This window comes from Geotrypetes seraphini, chromosome 3 (genome assembly GCF_902459505.1).
Source record: "Geotrypetes seraphini chromosome 3, aGeoSer1.1, whole genome shotgun sequence".
Classification (NCBI taxonomy): domain Eukaryota; kingdom Metazoa; phylum Chordata; class Amphibia; order Gymnophiona; family Dermophiidae; genus Geotrypetes; species Geotrypetes seraphini.
In genome coordinates this window covers 203,061,360-203,088,245 of record NC_047086.1, presented here as the reverse complement: position 1 = coordinate 203,088,245, position 26,886 = coordinate 203,061,360, and the positions used below count along the sequence as shown (strand labels likewise).

Here is a 26,886-nt window from a genome sequence, read left to right as displayed (position 1 = left end):
GAGGTTGAAAAATTGATGGAAAAATATGGTATCTTCTCTTGCATATTAGATATTAGGCTTGTTCTTCTTATTTAATGAAATCTAGATCCGCATTTTTTTTGAGGGGGGGATGTTCTAACAAATTGGTTGAACTAGGTATTAGAAAAAGGACTTTTTCCTTCTGGGTGAAGTAACATAATCTTGACGCCTATACTAAAATATTCTAAAGGTGATTTGACAAAAGTTTCTAATTATAGGCCCATGTCTTCCATCCATCCTTCTCTCTACTAAAATCATGGAAGGATAGATAGCTCTGCAGCTTGCTCAATATCTGGATTTTGATGTACTGCATCATTCAAAATCTGGGTTTAGAAAGGACTTCAGCATTTATATTTATATTTATAAGATACAATGATAAGATGTTCAAGTGGTCTAATTAATAGTGTTTATTATGAATTTTGTACACTTGATGAAAGTTTAAAAATGAATAAAGAATTAAAAAAAAAAAAAAAGGACTTCAGCATGAAAACAGTGCAGGGAGCTATTATAGATCAGGATAGATTTTTTTTTTTAAAGTAAAGGTCAGGAGACTTTAATTATGCAATTGGATTTATCAAGTGCAGTTGAACTCATAGATTATGATACTCTTATCTATTTTTCAGGATTTTTCAGGATGTATGAAACGTTTTGGATTGGTTTAGGGACTTTCTAACAGTATGATGTTTAAAAGTGAAGATACAAGGAGTTAATTGTAAACCAGAGATACCATGGATACCCCAGGGGTCCCTCCTTTTTCCCATAGTGTTCAATATTTTGATGCATACTTTGGGTAAACATTTGTGCAATTAAGATTGGATACCTATATTTATGCAGATGATATTACAGTAGAATCCCAGTTAACTGGCACTCACCAACCAGCAATAAAAAATTGCCAGCAAAAAAGAAAAAATCTCCCATGCTCTTGGCCCTACATTTCCCCCTCCCTCCCTCCAGCACCAGCAGGGCCTTTCCTCTTCCGTATCACTTCCATTTACAGTGCTGCCTCTGTTGACCGGCTGCTGCTGCTGCTGCTTTGGGAGAGCCACAGGTAAGAGATACCAGCTCTACAGGCTGAGGAGGGTCCATCGGAGGGCTGACCCATGCAGAGCAAGGGAGGGCAGACCTGGGAGAGAGATGGATCAAAAGTGGGTGGGGGGGAGGAAGGGACATGGATGCTGGACCTGCAGAGAAAGGCAGGGGAGGGGAGATGGATACTGGATCCATAAGTGGGGGGAGGGGGTAAAAAAAGTGACCCAGTTCAGAAAAGAGAGTGGGAAGGGAGGAAGAGATGCTGGACCTACAAGTGGGGGGTGGAAGGATGATAGAGAGAGGAAGAGAGAATGACTCAGACCAGAAAAGGGAGGTGGGAAGGGAGACAAAACTGCAGTTGGACTGAGAGAGAAAACAGAGGAGGCTGGAACCTGAGAATGAAAAGGCAGAAAGGTATTTCAGGCCTTAGGATAGGGGAATTCTATGCAAAACACTACAAATAAACTTTGCAGAATTTTGTATTGTGTGCATAATTTTCAAAATTTTTGAGCAGACTTTTCTTTTTTTTTCTGTGCAGAATTACGCCAGGAGTAAAATTTTGTGTTCTCACCCAACCCTGAGTATGCTAAAACAGGTCCCAAGTAAGCGTAAACACATAAATACAGAAGACATCATAGAAGCTGTTGTGAATCGTGGAAAAAATGAATGTTGCAGAGGAAGAGAGTGATGACGACGGGTATGGGTGGGAAAAATATCTTGGCAGTAAACTAGTGCAACTTTTCAAATTGTAATAGCTTTTGCAGGACAGCAATCCTTCTTCACTTCTCAGCATGTTATGCAGCTATACACCATGCAAAACCTGACTTTGCATGAGAGGCGTAGGGCCTCATTCATTTTTCAAAAAAGCTGCACACAAGTTTGCCAGTACAGCATCATCTACATACACTTCTCCTGATTCTGTCCCAGCTACATCATCATCAGATCCTGATGATCCTGATGTGATGTCTACCCAGAAAACTCTCTACCCCTACTGTAAGTTTTAAGTGTGTATGAGTGTGTTTTTTTCTAAGTTACTTGAAGTTAAAAAAATGTTAGTGAAGTTCACTAAGTTGAAAAGTTTGACTGCCATTTAACTAAAATTGCACACTGCGTTCACAAAGCTGTTTTTTGTCTTTGTCTTAATTTGCTTTTATTTACTGTATATCAGTATTAATATCAAGTCAATACAGAGTTTGTGGTATGGTATGGGGTATAGTATTAGGCCTATCAAGCAACCAGAAACTACATTTATCTGGCATCTACCAATCCCCATGGTGCCGGTTAACTGAGAGTCTACTGTACTATTATGTTTCTGAAACCTCAAAAAAAGATCTTTTATTTAAAAAAAAATAAATTTTAGATCTAGTTGTTATGTAGATTACTTCACATAGATTAAAATTAAAAAGGCAAAAAAACCCAACAAATTTCTTTTGTTAGGCAATTATGAGGAAAATCGGGTTTTACATTTCATTTTCCATCAATACCTGTGACTATGTACTGGAATCATCAAAGTATTTAAAGTCTTATGATGCAGAAGTTCATTCAAGGTCAAGGAACACTGAAGATTTAAAAATTGTTAATTTTTTATTTCTGCCATCTCCTAGGTCAATTAATCTTTTCTGCATTTTAGAACAGTGTTTACAGTGAAAGGACTAATGATTGGGACCAAGGCACAGTAGGCACCATTTGTGAAGATTAGTCACTGGTCTTATCACACCTCAAACACTTTTTAAACCTGCTGGAAGGTTTTTGGGACATTTATGGAAAAACAGATGAAACAAAATCAAATAGCTTAACTGTGAAAACAATTTTTTTTTTTAAAGCTGTGACTAGGAACACAGGCCTAAGAATGCATCCAGGTAGACAGTCAATTGACCTTGGAGTGTCAGTTAAATAAAATAGTGAAAACTTCCTTTGTGTTATTAGGAAAGCTAAGGTCAGGCAAGAAATATTTGGACAATCACATATATATATATATATATATATATATATAGATTGTGCAGACTTTTATACTCTTACAAGTGGATTATTGTAATGTACTCTACCTGAGCTGCTATTGAAGAAATTACAGACAATCCAGGATATGGAAGTTAGATTGATTTTTTTTTTTATTCTGCATGCTTGAATGAGTAGGTTATACCTTTCTTGATTGATTTGCATTGGTTGCCTGTAGAAGCTATGATTCAGTTTAAAATTTGTATGTCTGATTTTTAAAATTTTATAAGGTTCCATAACACAACTAATAACTGGTGGAAATAAATTATGTTTGTGAAATCAAATAATATTAAGTTATCTATGAGAAATGTTCAGTCAAAAAGCTTTTTTTATCCACCTTTTCTTGTCAGGCACCTACAGCTTGGAGTAATTTACCATCTTCTGTAAAACTGATCTATCAGTATGGTAGTTTTAGAAAGAAAGTGGAGACTTTTTAATGTAATAAGTTTTTATTATTTTGATTTTAACTTAGGCGGTCTTTTACAAAGCTGCTCTGCTGAGCAATGCAAGCTAAATGCAGAGCCACCCATAGGAATAGAACAGGTAGTTCAGCTTGGCAGCGCAGCTATTTAAAATAACCTGTTAATGTTGTTGTTACAGATTGATTTTTGTTTAATGAGGATATTTCCTTTAAGAAACTTTATTTCCTGAATCATTGTCCAGGATTTTTTATTTGTTATCTACACAGAACCTGAATAAGGTAGTTGCAGAATATAAGCATTAAGGTAAGATAAGTAAACATCTACAGCACATATAGCCATCGTGGAAACTTTATCATCCAAAATAATTGAATCCTTCCATTCAAACTGAGAGGTAGATGTTTCCAATCAATCAAGTTTCAAGTTTCAAGTTTATTTTTGATTTGTTGGATCACTTATTTAATTTACTAAGCGATTTACAAATAATAATGCAAATAACAGGTTAGTTAAAATTTAATACATTGTTAAAAATAAAATCATACAGACTAACGGACACAGGAAAGAGAGGGTAAAACTACAATTGTAAAAAAAAAAAAAATAAATTAAAGGTAACAAAAACATGAGGTAAGGGAAAGAGAAGAGAAGAAATAAGTTGAAAAAGAATTAGGAAAATTAATTTCATACATTAAATGCGTCTTTAAAAAGGAAACATTTTAAGCTACTTTTAAACTGTTTCAAATCTTTTTCTACTCTAAGATACTGGGGCAAGCTATTCCATAATTGAGAGGCCATAACAGAAAAAATGTCAGTGCGACGAGTTCCAATAATTTTTAGTGATGGAACTGTTAGAAGATTTTGGTTGGTTGATCTTAAAGTGCGAGGAGTACAATATGGGATAAGTAATCTGTTGATGAATTGAGGTTCATTTGAAATCAATGTTTTAAAAACTAAAAGTAATATTTTAAAGGTGATACGATGAGAGATAGGGAGCCAGTGAGATTCAATAAAAAGTGGTGTGACATGGTCAAATTTTTTACAATTATGTATTAATTTGATTGCTGTGTTTTGGACTATCTGGAGACGTTTCTTCTCCTTCTGAGAGATATTTAATAGTAAAGCATTACAGTAATCGAGTTTTGATATAATGAGTGAGTGAATAAGTATGTTTAATGATTTTGGCTCTAAAAATTTAGCAATTGATCTGATCATACGCAATCTAATAAAAGATATTCTAATTGTATTTGTAATATGTTCATGAAAAGTTAATCCATCATCAATTGTAACTCCCAATATTTTTAGGGAGCTTACTAGGTTTATTTGTACATTATCTAAAATAAACAAAGTATTTAGGTGTATATCTTTTTTCCAAGGGAAAAAAAGTGCTTTGGATTTTTGGACATTTAAGGCTAACATGTTTGAGTTTAGCCAATGTTTAATTTCTCCTAATTTTTTATTTATATCAGTTATTTCATTTTTGTTGTCTGGATTCAGTGGATGAAGCAATTGAATATCATCGGCATAGGTAAAAGTGGTGAATCCTATTGATTGACACATACAAAGCAGAGGAGAAAGAAAGATATTGAATAAGAGTGGTGACAATATTGATCCTTGGGGAATACCATAGCTGGTGGAGTATGGTTTAGAGACTGTGTTTTTAAAGGTAACTGTAGAGGATCGATCAGAAAGAAAAGAATCAGTGTGTTAAAAGTAGAATCAATCAAATGTCGAGGCCTGCGAACGGTTTTAAGAAGTGCTGTTGGTGCCAGCGCCCAATCTCTATCACTGACCCGCACAGCTGATGTATACAGTGCTTAGGGCCTGAGCATCAAGTGGATACTTGTGCTCACTATTCCACTCTTCAAAAGTGCTCGTTAATGTCCTGGCGAATCCAGCAACAGATGCTTTTTGGCTCAGTAATGGAATCCGATGACAAAATAAGTCCATCGATACCGGCATCGACGGCATCAGCTAATACTCCTCCATAGAAGCTATCCTCTCAGCAAGTGTTTCTTAGACACATGACGGCAGATAAAGGCCAAATGGCTCATCTAGTCTGCCCATCCGCAATAACCATTAATTATTTCTCTCTCCAACAGTTCCCATGTGCCTATCCCAAGCACTCTTGAATTCAGACACAATCTCTGTTTCCACCACCTCTTCCAGGAGACTGTTCCACACATCTACCACCCTTTCTGTAAAAAATTATTTCTTCAGATTACTCCGGAGCCTATCACCTCTTAATTTCATCCTGTGCTCTCTCATTGCAGTTTCCTTTCAAATGAAAGAGACTCAACTCATGCACTTTTAATATTACGTAGGTATTTAAACATCTCTATCATAACTCCCCTCTCCCGCCTTTCCTCCAAAGTATACAGATTGAGATCTTTTTTTTTTTTTTTTTTAATTTATAAAATTTTTTAATATTTACCAAGCATAAACATCTTGTACAGCAAAGTGCGGTCAAAAACAAATAAACTGAGTTCCCAAACTTGAAATTTAAATTAAAAATACATAAAGTAAATAAACTAATTTGGTCGCACACTAGTCCTCAATAATTGGATCCAAGATTTTAAAGAGTAGAGCAAAATAAATCAAATAAGTTAACAAGAAAAGCCATCTCTACTACAGTACTGAGAGTTAACCTTCCTTAGGAGCAGCTATTCCTTTCTCAAGACGTTTCATTGAGAGAAAACTTATCAAATGAGATGGCTCAGTAAAATTATACTTCAAGGATAAGTATCTAACTACACATTTACATGGATATCTCAAAAAGAAAATACCCCCTATGTGAGTCACTCCAGGTTTCAAAAGTAAAAATTTCTTTCTTCTCTTTTGAGTCTCTCTAGAGGCATCAGGAAATATCTGAATTTGGTATCCCAGGAAGTCCTTGGATCTATTTTTAAAGAAAAGTTTTAATATCCAATCCTTGTCTGGAGCCAAAGCCACAGACAACAAGAGAGTGGCTGAAACAGCCAATTCTCTATCCGATTGTTCCAGTATTGCGGAAATGTCCAATGGTCTATCCCGGGATTCCTCAACTTTTTCTTCTTCTTTGGATTGGGGTTTAACAGAAAGATAATGCACTCTTGTAAGAGGAGGTAAAGAGCTTTCAGGAATTTCCAATATTTCCATAAAGTAACGTTTCACCATTTCTCGAGGAGAAGTTGATAAGATCTTGGGAAAATTTATAAATCTCAAATTGTTAGCTCGACCATTATTCTCCAGAGCTTCCAATTTCCTCCTAAGAATTACATTGTTTTTAACCAATAAGTCTTGATTTTGTTTTAATGATATTAACTCTTTACTTGTATTTTGTGTCTCTGTTTTTAACTGAAGTATGTCTTGTTGTATCAATTTTATTTCTCCTTTCTGTTCTTTCAAGTCTTTGTCCAAACTTTTAATTTGAGGATTTAAGGAGTTCCCTAAGTTCACTACCAAATCCCATAGCGCTTCAAGTGTGACTTCTGGGGGTTTAATAGGAGAAAAAAGTTGTAGTTGTGTAGTATGAGACTGTTCTGAGATTAGATTTACCTCAATGAGGTCTTGTACTCCCCTGACTTCAGTTGTCCCAGTCGCAGGTCCTGGCAGAGAGAGCATATCACTCTGAGTTGTCTCAATCGGCAAGCCTTCCATTACTCTGGCCTCTGGAGACGAGAAAATTTCCTCTTCGGGTGCATTCTGGTCCCATGGAGAGCTAGCTGCCTGCGGCGTCAGTTGAAGGGGTGGCGTCCTGACATCGGGGCTAAGAGTAACATCGAGCCCTGAAGTTTTCACCACCGCGCTATTCTCCGGCGGTGTCCCTAATGGGCTGGCTCCCGGCGCTTCCTGCTCCCGCTGTAGACACCGAAGAAAATCATCAATAGTCACCGAAGGGGCTATGGGTCGCCGGGAGGCACCACCAGCGTTCCTGCCCTGTCTCTTCGGCATAGTTATTGTAAGTAAATTAGATCTCAGCGGCATCCTCACTGCAGCAGAGATGCAGTGGCCATCTTGGATCAGATTGAGATCTTTAAGTCTGTCCCCATATGCCTTATCACGAAGACCACACACCATTTTATAAGCCTTCCTCTGGACCAACTCCATCCTTTTTATATATTTTTGAAGGTGCGGCCTCCAGAATTGTACACAATATTCTAAATGAGGTCTCACCAGAGTCTTATACAGAGGCATCAATACCTCCTTTTTCCTACTGGCCATACCTCTCCCTATGCAACCTAGCATCCTTCTAGCTTTCACCGTCACCTTTTCAACCTGTTTGGCCACCTTAAGATCATCACATACAATCACACCCAAGTCCCGCTCTTCTATCTTGCACATAAGTTCTTCACCCCTTAAACTGTACCGTTCCCTCAGGTTTTTGCAGCCCAAATGCATGACCTTGCATTTCATAGAATTAAATTTTAGCTGCCAAATTTCAGACCATTCTTCAAGCATTCTTCATGTTATTCACACCATCCGGCGTGTCTGTTGCAGATTTTGGTATTATCTGCAAAGAGGCAAATCTTACCCGACAACCCTTCAGCAATATCATTTATAAAAATGTTAAAAAGAACAGGCCCAAGAACAGAACCTTGAGTCACATCACTGGTAACATCCCTTTCCTCAGAGCAATCTCTGTTGATTACTACCCTCTGTCGCCTTCTACTCAACCAGTTCTTGACCCAGCCTGTCACTTTGGAACCCATTCCAAGGGCACTCAGTTTATTTATTAGATGTCTGTGTGGAACACTGTCAAAGGACTTACTAAAATCTACATATACCACATCTAGCGCACATCCACTATTCAATTCTCTGGTCACCCAGTCAAAGAAATTGATCAGATTTGTCTGACAAGATCTACCTTTAGTGAATCCATGTTGCCTCTAGTCTTGTAATCCACAGACTTGTCCATTCTCTGTTTTAAAAGTGTTTCCATTAATTTTCTTACCACAGAAGTCAGACTTACCAGCCTGTAATTCCCTACTTCCATACTTCCACTTTTGTGGAGAGGGACCACATCCGCCCTTCTCCAGTCTTCCAGTATCACTTCCAACTCTAGAGATTCGTTGAAAAGGTCAGTCAGCGGAGCTACCAGAACTTCCCTAAGTTCCTTCAGCACCCTCAGATGTACAGCATCCGACACCATCACTTTGTCTACTTTTATTTTAATTAACTCCTCACGAACACAACCCTCTGAGAATCAGGGTCTATTACTCCTCCATCCCTATTCACATTTGTCTTCTGCAGTCCCGCTCCCGGCGCTTCAGCCATGAACATAGAATATAAATATTTGTTAAGCAATTTGGCCTTTTCTTTATCAGCTTCTACATATTTCTCCCCTTCACCTGTGAGTCTCACAATGCCACTTTTGCACTTCTTCCTATCACTAATATATCTAAAAAATGTCTTGTCTCCCCATTTTACCATGTCAGCTATTTTTTTTCTTCCATTTGCATCTTTGCTTTCCTGACTACACGACCAGCCTCTCTTAACTTTTCCAGATATTTTTGCCTCTTCCTCTTTCTGCGATCTTTTGCAGTTTATGAAAACTAACCTCTTATTCCTTACCTTCTCAGCTACTACTTATGAGAACCCAGCGGCCTTCTTTTCCTCTTACTTTTACTTACTTGCCTAACAAAAAGGTTTGTCGCCCTTACAATTACTCCTTTCAGTTTTGCCCACCATATTTCCACTCCTTCCAGACGGTCCCACCCAGACAACAATTCCTTGCCGTAAATCCCCATCTGAACAAAGTTTGTTTTTTTAAAGTCTAAAACCTTTGCTTTTGAATGAGCCTTCCCATCTTAATATTAAACCGTACCATGCAGTGATCACTGGATGCCAGATGATCACCCACTGTAACATCAGAAACACTTTCCCCGTTTGTAAGCACTAAATCCAGTATGACCCCATCCCGCTTGAGTTCTATTACCAACTGCTGGAACAGTCCTCCTTGTAGAGAATCCAGGATCTCCCTACTTCTAGAAGACCCCACAATAGGGATGCCCCAATCAACATCTGGCATTTTAAAATCACCTATTAGCAAGACTTTCCCTTTTTTAGAGATATTCTGAATGTCTACTATTAAATCTCTATCTACTTCTTCCGTCTGTGAAGGAGGCCTGTATATCACACCAATGTAAACATGTGCCTCTTCCTTGCCCTGCAGATCCTGTAATTGTGTGGCTTTAATATGATCTTTAACATATAACGCTACTCCCCCTCCTTTTCTTCCTACCCTGTCTTCCTGAACAGATTACAGCCCGGTATAACTACATCCCAGTCATGGTTCTCCATGACCATGGCTCCATGATCGCCACTATATCTAACTCCTCTTCTTCCATCACAGCTTCTACATCCAGAATCTTGTTTCCCATACGTCGAACGTTAATATACACTGCTTTCCAAACCCCTTTTCCCATCCATGTAGAGGTATTTAGTGATTTACTTATCTGAGGGCTTATACTCACCCGGAAGCTTTGATCACCCTGTCCCATCACTTCTAGTTTAAAGCCCTCTTCAGTAGATTAGCCAGCCTGCTGGCGAAGACACTTCTTCCCTTCTTTGATAGATTCACACCATCCCTGCTCAGCAGCCCTTGGAAAATCATCCCATGGTCCAGGAAGCCAAAACACTCTCGATGACACCATCCACGTATCCATGCATTCATCTCCAGGATGCGAGCTTCTCTGCCCTTGCCTTTACCCTTGATAGGGAGGATGGACGAGAATAGCACCTGCGCATCTAACTGCTTTACCTTCTCTTGCAGAGCCACAAAGTCACTTTTTACACATACACAGGGGTACCTGGCAGTATCGTTAGTGCCAATGTAGATGAGCAGCATCGGATAGTAGTCATCAGGCTTGATGAGTCTTGGCAAGCTCTCCGTAACATCTTAGATTTTGGCACCAGGTAGAAAGCATACCTCTCATGACATCATGTCTGTTCTGCAGATGGATGCTTCTTTACCCCTCAGAAGGGAATCGCCAACTACCACTACCTTACGCTTCCTAATGGTCATGGATCCAGTAATTTTGGGGATCTCAAGCTTTGGTCCTTCCTCTCCTTGGGATGCTCTCATCTCCTCCACTTCCAGGACCGTATACCGGTTCTTCAGTTCAAAGTTCTTCAGTTCAATCTTGCAGTGTTCCGTAATCTGATCCAGCTGCCTTCCCTCAGCACAGCCTTGTTGCAGGCCTCGGCAGCATTGAGTCCCTTGATGCAGGCCAAGAGTCGACATCAACAGTCTCCTTTTGTACAGAAGGTGTCACATTCAGGGTGTGCATCCTCTTCGAGGTCTTCCACCCCTCGACACCCTGCAGAACTGATGTTACCAGCTGTTGAGCCAACAGTACTGGTGCAGACCTTCAGAGACCAGCTGAAGGAATTCCTTAGCAGGGAATACGGAGATATCTTTAAGCTCCATTCTATGCTGATTCAAACACCGACTCTCTCGGTACCAGCCCAGCCAGAGCATAGCATTTTGATGCCAAGTAGTACTAGTTCCCAATCTGCATCAAGGCAATATCTCTCTTCAACAAAGCACTGTCGATTGATTTGCATCAAAGTACATCAATCGATGCCTCAGCGCTCTCCATCAGTGCAACATTGAGGTACATTGTGAAGTACCGATGCACGTTCTAAATCTAAATGAGCATCTGACGGTACTGATTCTTCTTCATCTCGATGCACATCCAGATCCAAGTACTCCAGATGACACTCTTCATCATCTTTGGATCGATACCGGTGTCATGAAAGAAGTCATTCTTGATGCTCTCATCATACTCCTTCCTCTTAAAAAACAGCCTTCATCTCCATCAAACAGAGAGTCACCTGCACTCTCTGTATACCTGCACCAGATATTGATACGGATTTGTTTCAGCATTCTGATACTGATAATGAATCTACTTTACTTTATCTGCCCAGGAATCCTATGGAATTCCCTCAGATCCATCTCCTCCACCTCCCAAGTGCAGATTTCCTCCAGAGGAACTTTCTTTCACTAAATTCATCAGGTCAATGGGAAAGGCTTTGCTAATTAAACTGGAATCTGACCTTGAGCCCAGAGCAGAGCTCAGAGGCTTTGGACTTTGATGAGCCTCCTAAGGAGCTTCTTAAATTACCTCTACATAACCTACTTAAAGAAGCTCTGTTTAAGAACTGGAAGATACCTCTTTCCATTACTACAGTTCCAAGGAAAATTGACTCTCTCTATAGAATTCAATCTTGTCCTGGATTTGATAAACCACAGTTATCTCATCAGTCTCTACTAGTAAGAACATAATAACATAAGAAGTTGCCTCTGCTGGGTCAGACCAGAGGTCCATCGCGCCCAGCAGTCCGCACCCGCGGTGGCCCATCAGGCCCTTTAATCCCTCTTATCTTTCTATCTATACTCTTTCTATAACCTATCTCTACCTCTATCTGTATCCCTCAATCCCCCTATCCTTCAGGAATTTATCCAGTCCTTCTTTGGACTCTACACTCAGCAGACGTCCCTTCTTCTTCAGGAAATTGAAACTCTACTTTATCCCAGGACAAGCAGGCAGCATATTCTTAACTGATGGGTGACGGCACCGACGGAGCCCCGGTAAGAACAATTTTAGAGTGATTGCATTCTAAAAACTTAGAAAGTTCCAGTAGGCCGCACCGCGCATGTGCGAGTGCCTTCCCGCCCGACGGAGGCGCGCGGTCCCCAGTTTCTTAGTTTCCGCGGAGCTAAGAAGATGCGTTTTTTTCAACGGCCGTTGAAAATTTTTCTCTTGCCTTCCCGCTCGCGCGTATTTTTCTGCAAGTTTATTCTTCCTTGTTTTCTTTTCATTTCTTTTTGTTTCTTTAAAAAAAAAACCCTTTCTTTTTCTTTATTTGCCCTCGCCCCGGCGGCCTGTTGGCACGATCGAAGCCTCCGCCTTCGATTTAGCGGAGGCCATTTTCACCTTCATGCCCCTGCAGCCGGGATTTAAGAAGTGTCAACAGTATGCACGGCCCATCTCTTTGACCGACCCCCACAATTGGTGTCTCCAGTGCCTGGGTCCGGATCATAGGGCTTCATCTTGCATCCATTGCAGTTCTCTTAAAAAGCGCACCTTGAAGAACCGGCAAATCCAACAAAAACTCCTCTTCGGTGCCGGGATGGAACCATCCACATCCACTCAGACGTCGGCTGCCCCCTCTAAATTGGCACTGAATCTTTCGACACCGCCAGACCTTGCTTCAGTGTCGCATCCCCCAGGTAAGCTGGCTAAGAAGCCTTCCTCTTCCCTGGAGCGTCCTCCGGTCAAAGCTGCAGTGAGCACAGTCCTGCCGGCCTCGAGGTGCCCACGTAAACGCTCCGCTCCTATTCAGGTGAGTGCCACGTCATCGGCCTCCTCATCTCCCGAGCATCGAGCGGCACCACAGGTACCGAAGAAAAAGAAAGCGGTACCGGTGCCTTCTTTGGATGATCGCATTGCGGCTATCCTCTAAGTCCAACTTCAGGAGCAATTGCAACAGCTTCTCCCTGCTCTGCTGGCATCGAACCTTCCAGTCCCGGTCCGATCTGAACCTACGGTACCGATGGTAACCCAGCCTCTGTTGTCGGCGTCGACACTCTCAGCATCGGTTCACGCTACCTCCGCTTCCATGCCTGTTTTATCAGCGGAACTGAGATCCTCGCACCATGTGGTGCAGACGGTCTCCGAGTCGGCACCATGTCACTTCTCCGGGTACCGCCTCCATACGCTCCGGGAAGTCGGTGCGCAAATCCTTGCATGGTGACCCCTCGACTCCGGTCTCCCGAGGTCGATGTCCTCAGGTACGAGACCCTGACTTGTGGGACGACTCTGAAGAACCTCTGGGTACCTCTGATCAGTCCTCCTTTACCAAATTCTTGAGGGAAATGTCTGACTCCCTCTCCATACCTTTGGAGTCTGACAAAAAAATCTCGGGCTTTTCTTTAAGCCCTGGATTTTGACCAACCTCCAAAGGAGTTCCTCAAGTTACCCCTCCATGACATTCTGAGGGAAACTTTTAACAAAAAACTTGGAGACACTTTTAATCATCCCAGGAGCTCCGAGAAAATTGGACACTCTGTACAAAGTTATCCCCATTCCAGGCTTTGACAAACCTCAACTCCCGCATGAATCCTTGCTCGTGGAATCCACCTTGAAGAAGGCTGCGGGCACTAGTGTCTATGGCTCTGTCCCTCCTGGCAGAGAGGGTAAGACCATGGATAAATTTGGCAAACGCTTATACCAAAATGCTATGCTGGCCAATCGTTCAGGCAATTATGCTTTTCATTTTTCATTTTACCTGAAGCATCTAATCCAACATCTGTCTTCTCTTCAAAAATATCTACCTGAGCGTAAGATCCCATTGTTCCAACAATATACTTCCAGTTTACTACAACTTCAGAAGTTCATGATCCGTTCCATTTACGACTCATTCGAACTGACCTCCAGGGTTACTGCCATGGCTGTCGCCATGCACTGCTTAGCTTGGCTTAGGGTCTCAGAACTCGATGTCAATCACCAAGACCGCCTTGCAAATGCTCCTTGCTTGGGTGACGAGTTATTTGGAGAGTCTTTGGATACCACCACACAAAAACTGTCTGCCCATGACACCCGGTGGGATACTTTGCTGAAGAACAAGAAGAAGCCTCCATCTGCTCGCCCCTTTCATCAGTGGTCATCCTACCAACGCCGCTACTCTGCTCGCCCTCTTCATCCTCCTCAGCATCAACCTCGGAGACCACGTCAGCAGCAGCATCAACAGGCTCGTCAACAACAGCAGCAACCTGTAAAACCAGCTGCTAAACCAAAACCCATTCAGCCCTTTTGACTTGCTTCTCCGGGACATAGCCAGTCTTCCAACGTCTTCTCCTCAGACCAATGGGTGCTAAACATCATTCGTCACGGTTACTCTCTCAATTTCCAGACTCTTCCACCAGAAAATCCTCCAAAAGTCTGCTTCCAACTTCTCTCAGTCCTCCCTACTCCTTCAAGAGGTCCAATCCCTTCTTCTTCTGAACGCCATAGAGGAAGTTCCTCTAGATCAGAGGGGGGCAGGGATTTTACTCCCGCTATTTTCTGGTTCCCAAAAAGACAGGAGATCTCAGACCTATCTTGGATCTCAGGGACCTCAACAAGTGTTTAGTCAAGGAGAAGTTCATAATACTCTCTCTTGCCACGCTTTATCCCCTTCTCACTTAGGGCGACTGGCTATGCTCCCTCGACCTCAGAGAGGCCTATACTCACATTCCAATACATCTGACCTCAAGACGGTATCTCAGATTTCAGATCCATCACCATCATTATCAATACCGAGTACTTCCCTTTGGCCTCGCCTCATCTCCACGGGTATTCACCAAGTGTCTGATAGTAGTGGCTGCCTTTATCAGGTCTCATAGTCTCCAAGTTTTCCCTTACCTGGACGACTGGCTAATCAAGGCTCCTTCATCTCAGCAAGTGGTTCAAGCCACCAGCCACACCATCTCCTTCCTTCACATCCTTGGGTTTGAGATCAATTACCCGAAGTCACATCTCCTTCCCACTCAGCGACTTCAATTCATTGGAGCGGTCCTCGACACCAACCTCATGAGGGCGTTTCTTCCCTCCGACCGTCTGCAGACACTGCTCCACCTCTGTCATCATGTGCTTCTTCAGCACTCCATTTCGGCCAGACAGATGATGGTTCTTTTGGATCACATGGCATCAACAGTACAGGTTACTCCTCTCGCCCGTCTCCACCTTCGTACTCCTCAGTGGACATTGGCCAATCAATGGTCACAAGCGACAGATTATCTTTCATGTCACATATTTGTAACATCGTCTCTTCGACAGTCTCTGCAATGGTGATCGAACTCCTCCAATCTTTCCAGAGGTCTTCTCTTCCATCTGCTCCTCATTCAATGATCATCACCACGGATGATTCCCCATATACCTGGGGGGCACACATGAACCACCTTCGCACACAAGGTCTTTGGATGGTCCAGGAACGAAAACATCACATCAATTTCCTGGAACTCAGGGCAATGTTTTATGCTCTCCAGGCGTTTCAGAATCTTCTCTGTCCCCAGGTTCTTCTTCTGTGCACAGACAATCAAGTAGCCATGTACTACATCAATAAACAAGGAGGGACGGGCTCTTGCCTCTTATGCCAGGAGGCCCAAAGGATTTGGTCTTGGGCGACAGCTCGCAGTCTCTTCCTGAAGGCTGTTTACATTCAGGGCGAACAGAATTCCTTAGCAGACAACCTCAGCAGAATTCTTCAACCTCACGAATGGACCCTCGATCCTGTCACTCTCCGGTCCGTCTTTGCTCAGTGGGACACTCCTCAGGTGGACCTCTTTGCAGCTCCTCACAACCATCAACTGCCCCACTTTTGTTCCAGACTCTACTCCCCTCATCGTCTGGCAGCAGATGCTTTTCTCCTCAATTGGGCGGATTGGTTTCTTTATGCCTTTCCTCCCCTTTCTCTCATGTTGTGGACATTGTTCAAACTTCAGAGAGAGAAGGCCACCATGATTCTCATCGCCCCACGGTGGCCCAGGCAACATTGGTTCTCCCTCCTTCTTCAGCTCAGTTCCAGGGAACCCATACTGCTACCGGTGTTTCCTACTCTGCTTACTCAGCATCAGCAATCTCTGCTACATCCCAACCTGCCATCTCTCCACCTGACAGCTTGGTTTCTCTCTGGCTGACTTCCGCTCATGCATCTCTCTCTCAGCCTGTTCGTCACATTATGGATGCCTCCAGGAAGCCGGCCACTCTCCAATGTTATCAACAAAAGTGGACTCACTTTTCTTCCTGGTGTCTTCTTAATCCCACTTTGCTACTGGTAGAACAGCTGTTGGATTATTTGCTCTCTTTATCGGTCTCTGGTCTCAAGTCTACATCCATCAGAGTACACCTCAGTGCCATTACTGCTTTTCATGAGCCAGTTCACGGAAAACCTCTCACGGCTCATCCTCTGGTTACCAGATTCATGAGGGGCCTTTTCAATGTGAAACCACCTCTTAAGCCCCCTTCGGTTATCTGGGACCTTAATGTGGTTCTTTCCTCTCTCATGAAGCCTCCTTTTGAACCATTGGCCACAGCTCATCTCAAATTTCTCACTTGGAAAGTGGTCTTCCTTATTGCTCTCACCTCTGCCAGGAGGGTCAGTGAGTTGCATGCACTAGTGGCTGACCCACCTTTCACTGTTTTTAACCATGACAAGGTGGTTCTTCGTACTCATCCTAAGTTTCTGCCTAAAGTGGTCTCTGACTTTCACCTCAACCAGTCCATTGTATTCTTTCCTAAACCCCATTCTCATCCTGGGGAACAGGCTTTGCATACTTTGGACTGTAAGCGTACGTTGGCTTACTATCTAGAACGCACCAAACCTCACAGATCGTCTCCACAGCTTTTTCTCTCTTTTGATCCTAACAGACTGGGTCATCCTGTTTTTAAATGAACGATTTCTGCCTGGCTTGCTGCCTGCATTTCGTTCTGCTATGCTCAGACCGGACTCGCACTGGAAGGTTCTGTCATGGCCCATAAGGTTAGAGCTATGGCAGCCTCTGTAGCTTTCCTCAGGTCAACCCCTATTGAGGACATCTGCAAGGCTGCTACCTGGTCCTCAGTTCATACTTTCACTTCTCATTACTGTCTGGATACATTCTCCAGACGGGACGGACACTTCGGCTAATCTGTTTTACAAAATTTGTTTTCCTAATGGCCAACCGTCCCTCCATCCCTCTTTGTTAGCTTGGAGGTCATCCATCAGTTAAGAATATGCTGCCTGCTTGTCCTGGGATAAAGCACAGTTACTTACCGTAACAGGTGTTATCCAGGGACAGCAGGCAGATATTCTTACGTCCCACCCTCCTCCCCGGGTTGGCTTCTTAGCTGGCTTATCTTAACTGGGGACCGCGCGCCTCCGTCGGGGGGAAAGGCACTCGCTTATGCGCGGTGCGGCCTAATGGAACTTTCTAAGTTCTTATAGTGCAATCACTCTAAAATTGTCCGTACCGGGGCTCCGTTGGTGCCGTCACCCATCAGTTAAGAATATCTGCCTACTGTCCCTGGATAACACCTGTTACGATAAGTAACTGTGCTTCAGCTAAATTCCATAAAAGCAATACCTCCGTGCCAGCAAAATCAGGGATTCTACTCCAAATATTTCCTAATTTCAAAGAAGACGGGAGGTTTTCATCCCATTCTCAACCTCCGAGCCTTCAACAAATATCTTGTAAAAAGAAATGTTTTGCATGCTATCCCTGGGGACTTTATACCCACTTCTAAGATCAAAATGTTTGGCTGTGCTCAAAGAGGCCTATACACACATATCCATTCACCCCAACTACAGAAAGTTTCTTCACTTTTGAATAGCTCATCAACACTTTCAGTACAAAGTACTGCCATTCGGCCTTGCTTCCTCTCCAAGAGTATTCACAAAGGGTCTGGCGGTAGTAGCGGCCACTTTACAGTCTAAATTTCCTTTCTACAAGCAGCCAGAGTGTTGAAATCACATGTGGCTGCCAGAAAGGTCATCTCTGACTCAACTTCTGGTTTCCAGTTGTGTCAGAGATGACCTTTCTGGTAGCCACACATGACTTCAATGCTCCGGCTACTTATAGAAAGGAAATTTAGAAATCACCCGCCACAAAGGTAAGGTGAAGGAAGGGAGAAAGAGAGATGTTCGGACGGAGTGGCAGTGGCGATCGGGTGGTGGCAGCGGTGATTGGACGGTGGCGGCAGTGATCGCTAGGAAGGAGCAAGGGAGTGTGATAGGTGACTGCGCGTGTTCCCTCCCTTAACTGCGGAGACAAGGCCATTCACCGCTCCACGGGGTGGTGAATAGCCTTGTCCCCATAGCCATGGTGAACACTGTTTTCCACCATTTCAGCGGGTTACCCATGGTTACCCATAGCTAACTATGGGTAACAGCCACTGTGTCATTCTCTAGTCTCCTCTATGTACCTCTCTGTCTCCCTCAGCTCCTCTAAGTCTGCAACTTTAGCCTCAAGGGAACAGACTCGTTTTCTGAGAGCCAGGAGCTCTTTGCAGCAAGCACACACATATAATTTCTCACCAACTGGGAAATAATCATACATGTGACATTTGGTGCAAAAGACTGGATAGCTCCCCTCTTGCTGCTAGACAACTGTCTGCATCTTATTGAGCTGCTTAATTAAATCCTATTAAGTTACTGGGTATGTTAGACTGGTATAGAGAGCCTTAAGATAATTTGTATGCTTTATTTTAGTTTTTGAGTCTTAGCAAGTAATGAAATGCAAATTATATATGTATTTCACAGGTTGCTGTGAAAACTGTCTTTAATGCTGAGCCTCTACAACCTCTCTCTTAGAACCAGGCTTACTGAGGGTTAGGCACTAGGTCAGCATTCCTCCCCTCAAAATTCACCTGTAGAGTCTGATCTATAAGAAAGTCCTCAGAGTTCAGTCTTTTGTGAGAAAACTTGTCCTGTTGTCCTTGCAGGTAAATAACTTCACTGCCTTTCCTGCCTAGACACCATGTTATAAAAATTCTCTTTTAGATAGTTTTAACTGAAATGTTTCATCTACGTCATATTTTGCTATAGGTCAAGAATCACAGATACTGCAAGAAGCTCAACTGAAAATTCTGCCTTTTACTGTTTGTAACAAGACAGGATGGTACAATGGAATGCTTACATCAAATATGATTTGTGCTGGTTATGAAACTGGAGGCATAGATACCTGTCAGGTAACAAAAAAGCTACATTTTGGACTAGATTGGACAATATTTTAATATTTTGTTAATTCACTAATTCATTAATGCAATACATTAAGATTTCATAAAAGGGCCTCTTAATATTTAAAATATTGTTGGCTATGTAAGTTTTTATGTATAAAGTTATACTGTATGTATGCATATATGAAGTTATCACGTTATATATACTGCATTGGTAAATCAAATTTTAATAAAATTTGATATACCGCCTATCAAACTTCTAGGTGGTTATACATATTTAAAATTATAAAATATTTATGTTGGATTACATTCCTAGAAATAAGAACTTATAATGGAGATTAAAATTTTCTCATTAATGTTAATGGCCTTAACCATCAAATAAAAAGGAAAAAAATGCTTGCTTTCTTGAAACAACAAAATACTGATATATATTATATACAGGAGACGCACCTTTCAATGCTAGAGTCAAAAAAGTTGGAAAGGGTTGGGTAAAACAGTGTTTTTTTGCCTCTGCAATTGAAAAAAAAGCTGGGGTTGCCATACTAATAAATAAAAAATGTTTAGCTAATTTTCAATTGATTGATTCTGATCCCTTGGGTAGATGGGTACATGCGAAAATGAGCATGGGAAATAATACCCTGGAATTGTTTAATGTGTATGCCCCAAATACGAATCAAAATGAATTATTACTCCCACTGGCTGCTACTAATTTAGTGGTAGCTGGAGATTTCAATGCTGTGATGGATCCATTAATGGATATAAAACCAAGTAAAATTATGAAATCCTTAGGGTTAGATAATTTGGTACAATCTTGTGATTTGAAAGATATATGGTGGATACTTCATTTTAATGAGCGGGAATTTTCTTTTTGTTCACAAGTTCATAAATCCTTTTCAAGAATAGATTATATTTTTGTCTCAAATCAAATAGTACAAGTGACAAAAGCATCCATAGACCCTATCATTTTGTCTGATCATGGGGGTGTATGGATTGAATTTAAGTTTGAGGAGCAAGAGTATAGCAGGTCCGTTTGGAGATTTGATAATACATTGATTGCGGATTCAAATTTCCTTGAAGAATTTAAATTAAAAATGATTGAATTTTTTCAAATTAATACTTCAGAAGAAATTACCATAGAAACAATATAGGATGCATTTAAGGCTACCATGAGAGGAAATATTATTTTGTATTCGGCATATATTAGAAAACAACTTAAAAAACAATTTTCTGATTTGGAGAAAGAAATTAAACATTTGGAAGCTAAATTAGTTGATAAATGGGAGCAAAGTACCCTGCAGGCTTTATTAAAAGCAAAAGGTAAATATGAGATTTCATCAAAATTTGTAAGGAATGATTTGTTTTCCCAACAAACTTTGTATTATGGAAGTTCAAATAAGGCGGGAGATTATTGGCAAATTATCTTAAAGCGAAGAAAAGAAGAACAAAAATTATTGCAATTAAGGATGAGAAAGGAGAGACACATACTCAAATTGAAAACATTTTAAGTCAATTTCTAAATTTTTATAAACCTATGGGGCTCATAATTGAAAGAGAAAAACATCCAAAAACCAGCCTAAGTCGGCACTTGGATGAACATTTCTCAAAAACGTCCAAGTGCCGATAATAAAACCGGGTTTTGGACGTATTTCTAAATGACCTAGGTCTTCATAGTGCCGCTCAACGTCCAAAGCTAAACGGGGTGTTTCGGGAGGCGTGTCGAGGGCGGGAGTTGGGCGGGAGGTGGGACGGCTTAGACTTAGTCGGACAGCATGTATAACCGAAAGTTTAACAAAAGAGCCTAGATGGAACTTGGACGTTGTGACTTAGACCCTGTAAAACATGATCTAAGTCACAAAAACCCACCTAAACTCACCAGATAAGCACTTCAAACACATAACACAGACCCCCCACACACTGCCCCAGTGATCACCCCCCACCCCCACCCCCATAAAAATGATATTCACAACTTTAAATTTCAGCCTCCAGACCATCATCACCTGGTCGCCTGGCATAGGAAAGCCTAGTCGTCTAGCCCAGAGGCAGCTTAAGTCATCTTGGGAGTGGGTTAGGGACCCATACAGAAGAGGACCCATGCCCATAAGCCCCTGTAATCACTGCATTGATACTTAAACATGTGCACTGCCCTATACACCCCCAAAACCCTTTTTGACTGGCATATAAGTGGCTCCTGCAGCCATAAGGGCTATTGGGGTGGTAGATAAGTGGGTCTAGGGGATTCTAGAGGTGGTTTGGGGGGCTCATCATCGCCTATAAGGGAGCTGTAGTGAGGAGAAGCCATGGCACCCTTTTTGTGAAGTTCACAGCAGTGCCCTGTAAGGTGTCCCACTATTTAGGTGCCATGTCTGGGTGTTCAGTCCATCACTTTGCAGACCCCTCCCACGTCCAACAGGGCTTGTTCTAGGCATTTTGGTCTTGGACAACAAGTTGGATGTAAATGTGGTATAAAGATGGACGATTTAGCGGCTTGGACGATCAGATCAGCAGGACGTATAATTAGATGATTTTTGAAAGTAAAATAAAGTTGGACGTCTCTTTCGAAAATGTGTCTTAGGCTCTTTTTAACTTTGGACGACTTGCGAGATGGACGTAAACGGACTTAGACATCCCTTTCGATTATGCCCCTCTACATTCTTCTGAGCCTTATGAAAATAAAGAAAAATATGGTTTAGACTTTTTGAATCTAATTGAAGGGCCGAAAATTCCTGAGCATATAAAAAAAATTTAGAGGAGCCTATATCATTAAAAGAATTAGAAACAGCGTTGAAATCTCTTGAGTTGGATCCGCTTCAGGTGGTGATGGTTTCACGGTAGAATTTTATAAATCATTTCAAATTGCCCCATTACCTCATTTATTGAAATTATATCAGTATCAACTAAATAAAGGTTGCATTGCAGGTACTATTGCAGAATCATTGACTATAGTTTTGCCAAAGCCAAACAAAGATCCCACATTAGTTTCAAATTACAGGCCTATATCATTAATCAATATAGATGGAAAACCTTTGGCTAAGACATTCATCTAATAACACAAGATTGGCTTTTCATATGTTAAATTTAACAAAAGCCATGAACGATCCGGCTTTTTCTGTGTCCTTGGATGCAGAGAAAGCCTTTGATCAGATGGAATGGACCTTCATGTATCAAGCTATGGAATGGTTTGGAATAGGTTCAATAGTTATACAAATTGTATAGCTCCCCTGTTGCAAAATTGTATATTAATAATAATTTTTCAGAACGCTTTAATTTGCAGAGGAGAGTTAGACAAGGTTGTCCCCTATCTCCTTTGCTTTTTGATGTTGTTTTGAAACCCTTGCTATTAGCTATTCAGCAAGCAAAGGAGATACAGGGTATTCCTTTTTCAGACCGGGAATACAAAGTCTCTGCATATGCAGACGATATTTTGCTTCATTTGAGAAATCCAGAAATAACCATTCCATGCTTACTTGAATTGATTGAGAAATTTGGAAAATTATCAGGATATAAGAAAATTTGGAATAAATCTGAAGTCCTTCCACTAAACGTGTATTGTACAAAAGGCTTGTTTGATTCATTTTCTTTTGTATGGAAGGAAGGTGGATTAAAATATTTGGGAATTTGGATAAAAAACACGCTGGAAGACACAATGAAAGAGAATGAAAAATCTTTATTGCAGAAGGTAACAAAAATGTGTGAGCAATGGAATCCACTACATCTGTCTTGGTGGGGGAGAGTTCAAACTATTAAAATGATGATATTGCCTGTGGTTTGTTATCAGATGGGAATGTTACCAGTTTTTTTAAGGGGTCCTTTTATAAAAAGTTAAACAGTATTCTTACAAAATTTGTTTGGCTGGTCAAAACTCCTAGAATTGCTTTAGTATCTTTACAAAAACCAATTGCGAAGGGTGGGGTAAATTTTCCTAATTTTTATAGGTATCATCAAGCTTATATTTTGCGCCAGGGTATGTATTGGGTCCTCCTAGAGCTCATTGATAATACCCCAGACTGGTTGTGGTTGGAGTGGCGACTCATGTTTCCTCTGCGTTGATTGAAATGTGAAACAGATGTCACCTCCACATCCCTTTCTATAGACTCACACTTGTCATGTATGAGTCTATAGAAAGGGGTGTGGAGGTGACATCCGTTTCACATTTCAATATACAAAGTTTTACTTGCAGAAGAGCGATTACATAAAGATATAGTGCTAATCTTCAAATCCTCTGCGTTTATGTCAACTTCTTAGTATTAAAATGTATAGTATTAGATTGTATAAAGATAATAGACTATTTATGGATACATGGAAAACTTTGCAATATGTTAGTAATTTTAACATCTATTCCAATCTATAAATCAACAAATCAAACTATATGGTTAAACTCCAAGATTCAAATTGGCGGATTTAAGGTCATCTGGAAGCATTGGATGATAGCAGGTATACGGGTTTTGGTGATGCTATTTCAAATGGTAAACTGCTTGACTTTTCACAGTTGCAACATAAATATGGTCTTAATAAATCACAAAGTTTTAGATGGTTGCAACTGAAGCAGGCTATTCAGGAGGGGTTCCCTGGATGGAAAAATCTCAATAATCAGTATAGTCTGGAGTTCTTATGCTTTCAGGCGGACTTCTTGGGACACCAGGCCACACAGTGGTATAAATTGATAAACGGATTTGTAAATAATAAACCTAAAAATGGACTTAGAGACATTTGGAGCATTGAGATAAAGCATCAAATTACTGCGTCTCAATGGCCACGAATTTGGTCTTGGAGAATGAAATGTACGGTGTCTGCATCTATGAGACAAACTTGTTTTTTTCTTTTACATAGAGCATTTTGGACCCCAGTTAGATTACAAAAGTTAGATAGCTCTAATAGAGAATGACACGGTGGCGGTTACCCGCGGCTAGCCGCGTTTAGCCGCGGGTAACCCGCCAAAACGGGGAAGAAAAAATAGTGGCCTCTGCGGGACGGGGACAAGGCCATTCACCGCCCCGTGGAGCGGTGATTGGACTTGTCCCCGCAGTGAGGCAATCAAGATCGCGCAGTCCCCGCCATCTCCCTCCTTCCACCTCACCTTTGAATTGGAAGAGCACCACCAGTTGAATTTCTGCCGGTCCGCGCGAAGAAAAAAAAAAAAGCCTCTCCTTTTCTCCTGCTCCTACCACCATGCTACAGCTACTAAAGCCCAGAACATCCTCTCCGACTTCAGAATTGAGTCGGAAAGAAGACTTCCGGCTTTAGCAGCTGCAGCATGGCGGTAAGAGAGAAGGGGAAAAGGACGGAGGCTTTTTTTTTTTTTTTTGAGCAGCAGGGAGGCAGCAGGCTGGCTTTGGCTAGGGAGGGAGAAAGGTAGACAGGCACAGGCAGGCAGGCAGGCTTCAGGGGTGGGGGTGGGACAAAGTGTGGAAGGCAGTGAGAGGGACATAGGAAGGAGGCACTAGGGGCATTAAAGACAGGAAGGGGCACTAAGGACATGAGAAGGAAGCACTGGGGCACTAAAGACATGGGAAGGAGGCACTGGGGGCACTAAAGACAGGAAGGGGCACTAAGGACATGGGAAGGAGGCACCGGGGGCACTAAGGACATAGGAAGGAAAGAGGGAGGGAATAGAACGGGACAATTCTTGGGCCTGAGTGCAGAAAGAAAGAAATGAAAGAAAGGAAACGCAACCAGAGACTCATGAAATCAATCACCATACAGCAAAGGTAGGAAAATGATTTTATTTTCAATTTAGTGATCAAAATGTGTCAGTTTTGAGAATTTATATCTGCTGTCTATATTTGTCTATTTTTCTATAGTTACTGAGGTGACTGAGCTTGCGGAGATGGGGCAGAAACAGGGTTTTAAAATTTTAGTCCTAATAGTTTGCTGGTCCACAAAATAATTCTTTTATTTCTGCCAGTCCACGGGTGTAAAAAGGTTGAAAACCATTGATGTAGAGTATGCCGGCTTTCTTTTTCGCCAAGCCGCGCTCGCATTGATCAATCTTCTCCTCTCTTGTAACTTCCTGTTTCCGGTTGCGTCACAGGAGAATATTGAACAAATGAGCACCCGCACATGCGGCTGGCCGAAAAAGAAAGCCGGCATACTCTACATCAAATTGAGATGGAGGGAGGGAGATGGCGGAACACTGCAGTCGGTCGGGTGTCTGCTGTTTTTGTATCACTGCCTGCCTGCGCTCACGTTCCAGATCCTCCTGCATTTTTAGTGTACACAATTGACCTGATTCAAGCTATAGGTGAACATGGGGGACACATCATTGAAAGGGAGGACAAGTTAATTGATTTATTTTATGTTCGTTTTTTACTACAGGGCAGAGGTACTGAAACAGATTCTCAGTGCAGTAGTAGTAGTGGCAGAACTCTCTTCTGTCTTCATGGTGTTTCGCAGTACTGAGGCTTATATGGATGCTGCGGGGATGATGACGGGGCGGTGAATGGGATGGCGGTGACAGGGCGGTGAAAGGGATGGCGGTGGCGGTGACGGGGCGGTGAAGGGAACGGCGGTGACGGGGCGGTGCAGAGGATGGTGGGCTGGGGACGGTGCAGTGACGGGGACAGATTTTTTCCCCGTGTCATTCTCTAAGCTCTAAGTCTAATAGATGCTGGCATTGTAATCTGGAAGCAGGGACTTTAGATCACTTAATATTCTATTGTCCCTGTATCATGGCCTTTTGGAAATCAATTTGGTCTCAAATTAATTGTTTACTAGAAAACCATGTAGCATTATCAAATGATACAATTATGTTTGGTATGTCAATGAGAGCAAAGAGTCAAATTTCATCAAGCAACAATAAACTTTTATCCCAGGACAAGCAGGCAGCATATTCTCACATGTGGGTGACTTCATCTACGGAGCCCTAACGCGGACAGCTTTTCAAGCAAACTTGATTGAAGATTCAAGTTTGCTGTGCTGCACCACGCATGCGTGCCTTCCTGCTCCACTAGAGGGCGCATCCCCTCCTCGTGGTCTCCAGTTCTTTCGTTTCCGCGTAGCCAAGAAGTCCTGTTTTTGGTCTCTGCCCGAAAGTGCCTTCTAGCACCGCAGCTTTTCTTGTTTTTTCTGGGAGAGTCGCTGTGCATGTGTAGTTTGCTCTTTTTGTTGTTTTCTGCGAGTTTGTTGTTGTTCGCGGTCTTTTTTACAGCCCGGGGGCTCCCGGGTTGTAGCGGCTGCGTGGCCTTGTCGGCCGCGGCCTCTTCTTTCTTATGTCCTGGCCCTTGACCGGGTTTAAAAAGTGCACCAGGTGCGATCGTCTTCTGTCCATCACAGACCCGCATCGCTGGTACATTCTCTGCTTAGGGGCCGATCATCCTACCGAGTCCTGCCCCCGGTGTGCCATGTTTCAGCATCGGGCCCTTCGTCGACGTAAGGCCAGTATGGCGGATCTTTTTGTGGTCGACCAGCCCTCGACCTTGGCCTCGAGGTCGGCCTCGGCTTCGGTCCCGACCTTGACCTCGGCCTCGGGTGCTTTGGCCCCGCCTTGGGACTCGACCCCGAAGACCTCGGTGTCATCCAAGACCTCGGCTCCGGGTAAGTCCCCTCTTCCTCCCGCAGGTTCTACACCGGCGAAGAAGCCTTCCTCGGGGACGCAAGCTGGGCATGGTGGGAGTTCCCTGCCCGTTGCTTCGGCAAAGTCCTCCAAGTCCTCGAGTCGTGCCTCCACTACCAGGGAATACTCTGCATCGAGGTCGCCCTCGGTGGAGTGCACTACGGCACCGGACATGCCTTCAATGATGCCCGTGCCGGTTTTT

The 26,886-nt window shown here is 42.3% G+C and overlaps 1 protein-coding gene across 7 annotated transcripts in view; it reads left to right on the top strand.

Annotated features, from left to right (window-relative positions):
• Positions 1 to 26,886, top strand: part of TMPRSS12 (transmembrane serine protease 12) — a 176,212-nt gene that overhangs the window by 80,842 nt on the left and 68,484 nt on the right. For 5 of the 7 annotated variants that reach the window (XM_033935877.1, XM_033935876.1, XM_033935878.1 and 2 more), the window contains exon 4: positions 19,005 to 19,147. In XM_033935877.1, coding sequence (XP_033791768.1) covers positions 19,005 to 19,147 — 143 coding nt within the window. Of the gene's footprint in view, positions 1 to 19,004; positions 19,148 to 26,886 lie in introns of those variants that run through there. The other 2 variants (XR_004538664.1, XM_033935880.1) reach the window with 1 other exon arrangement.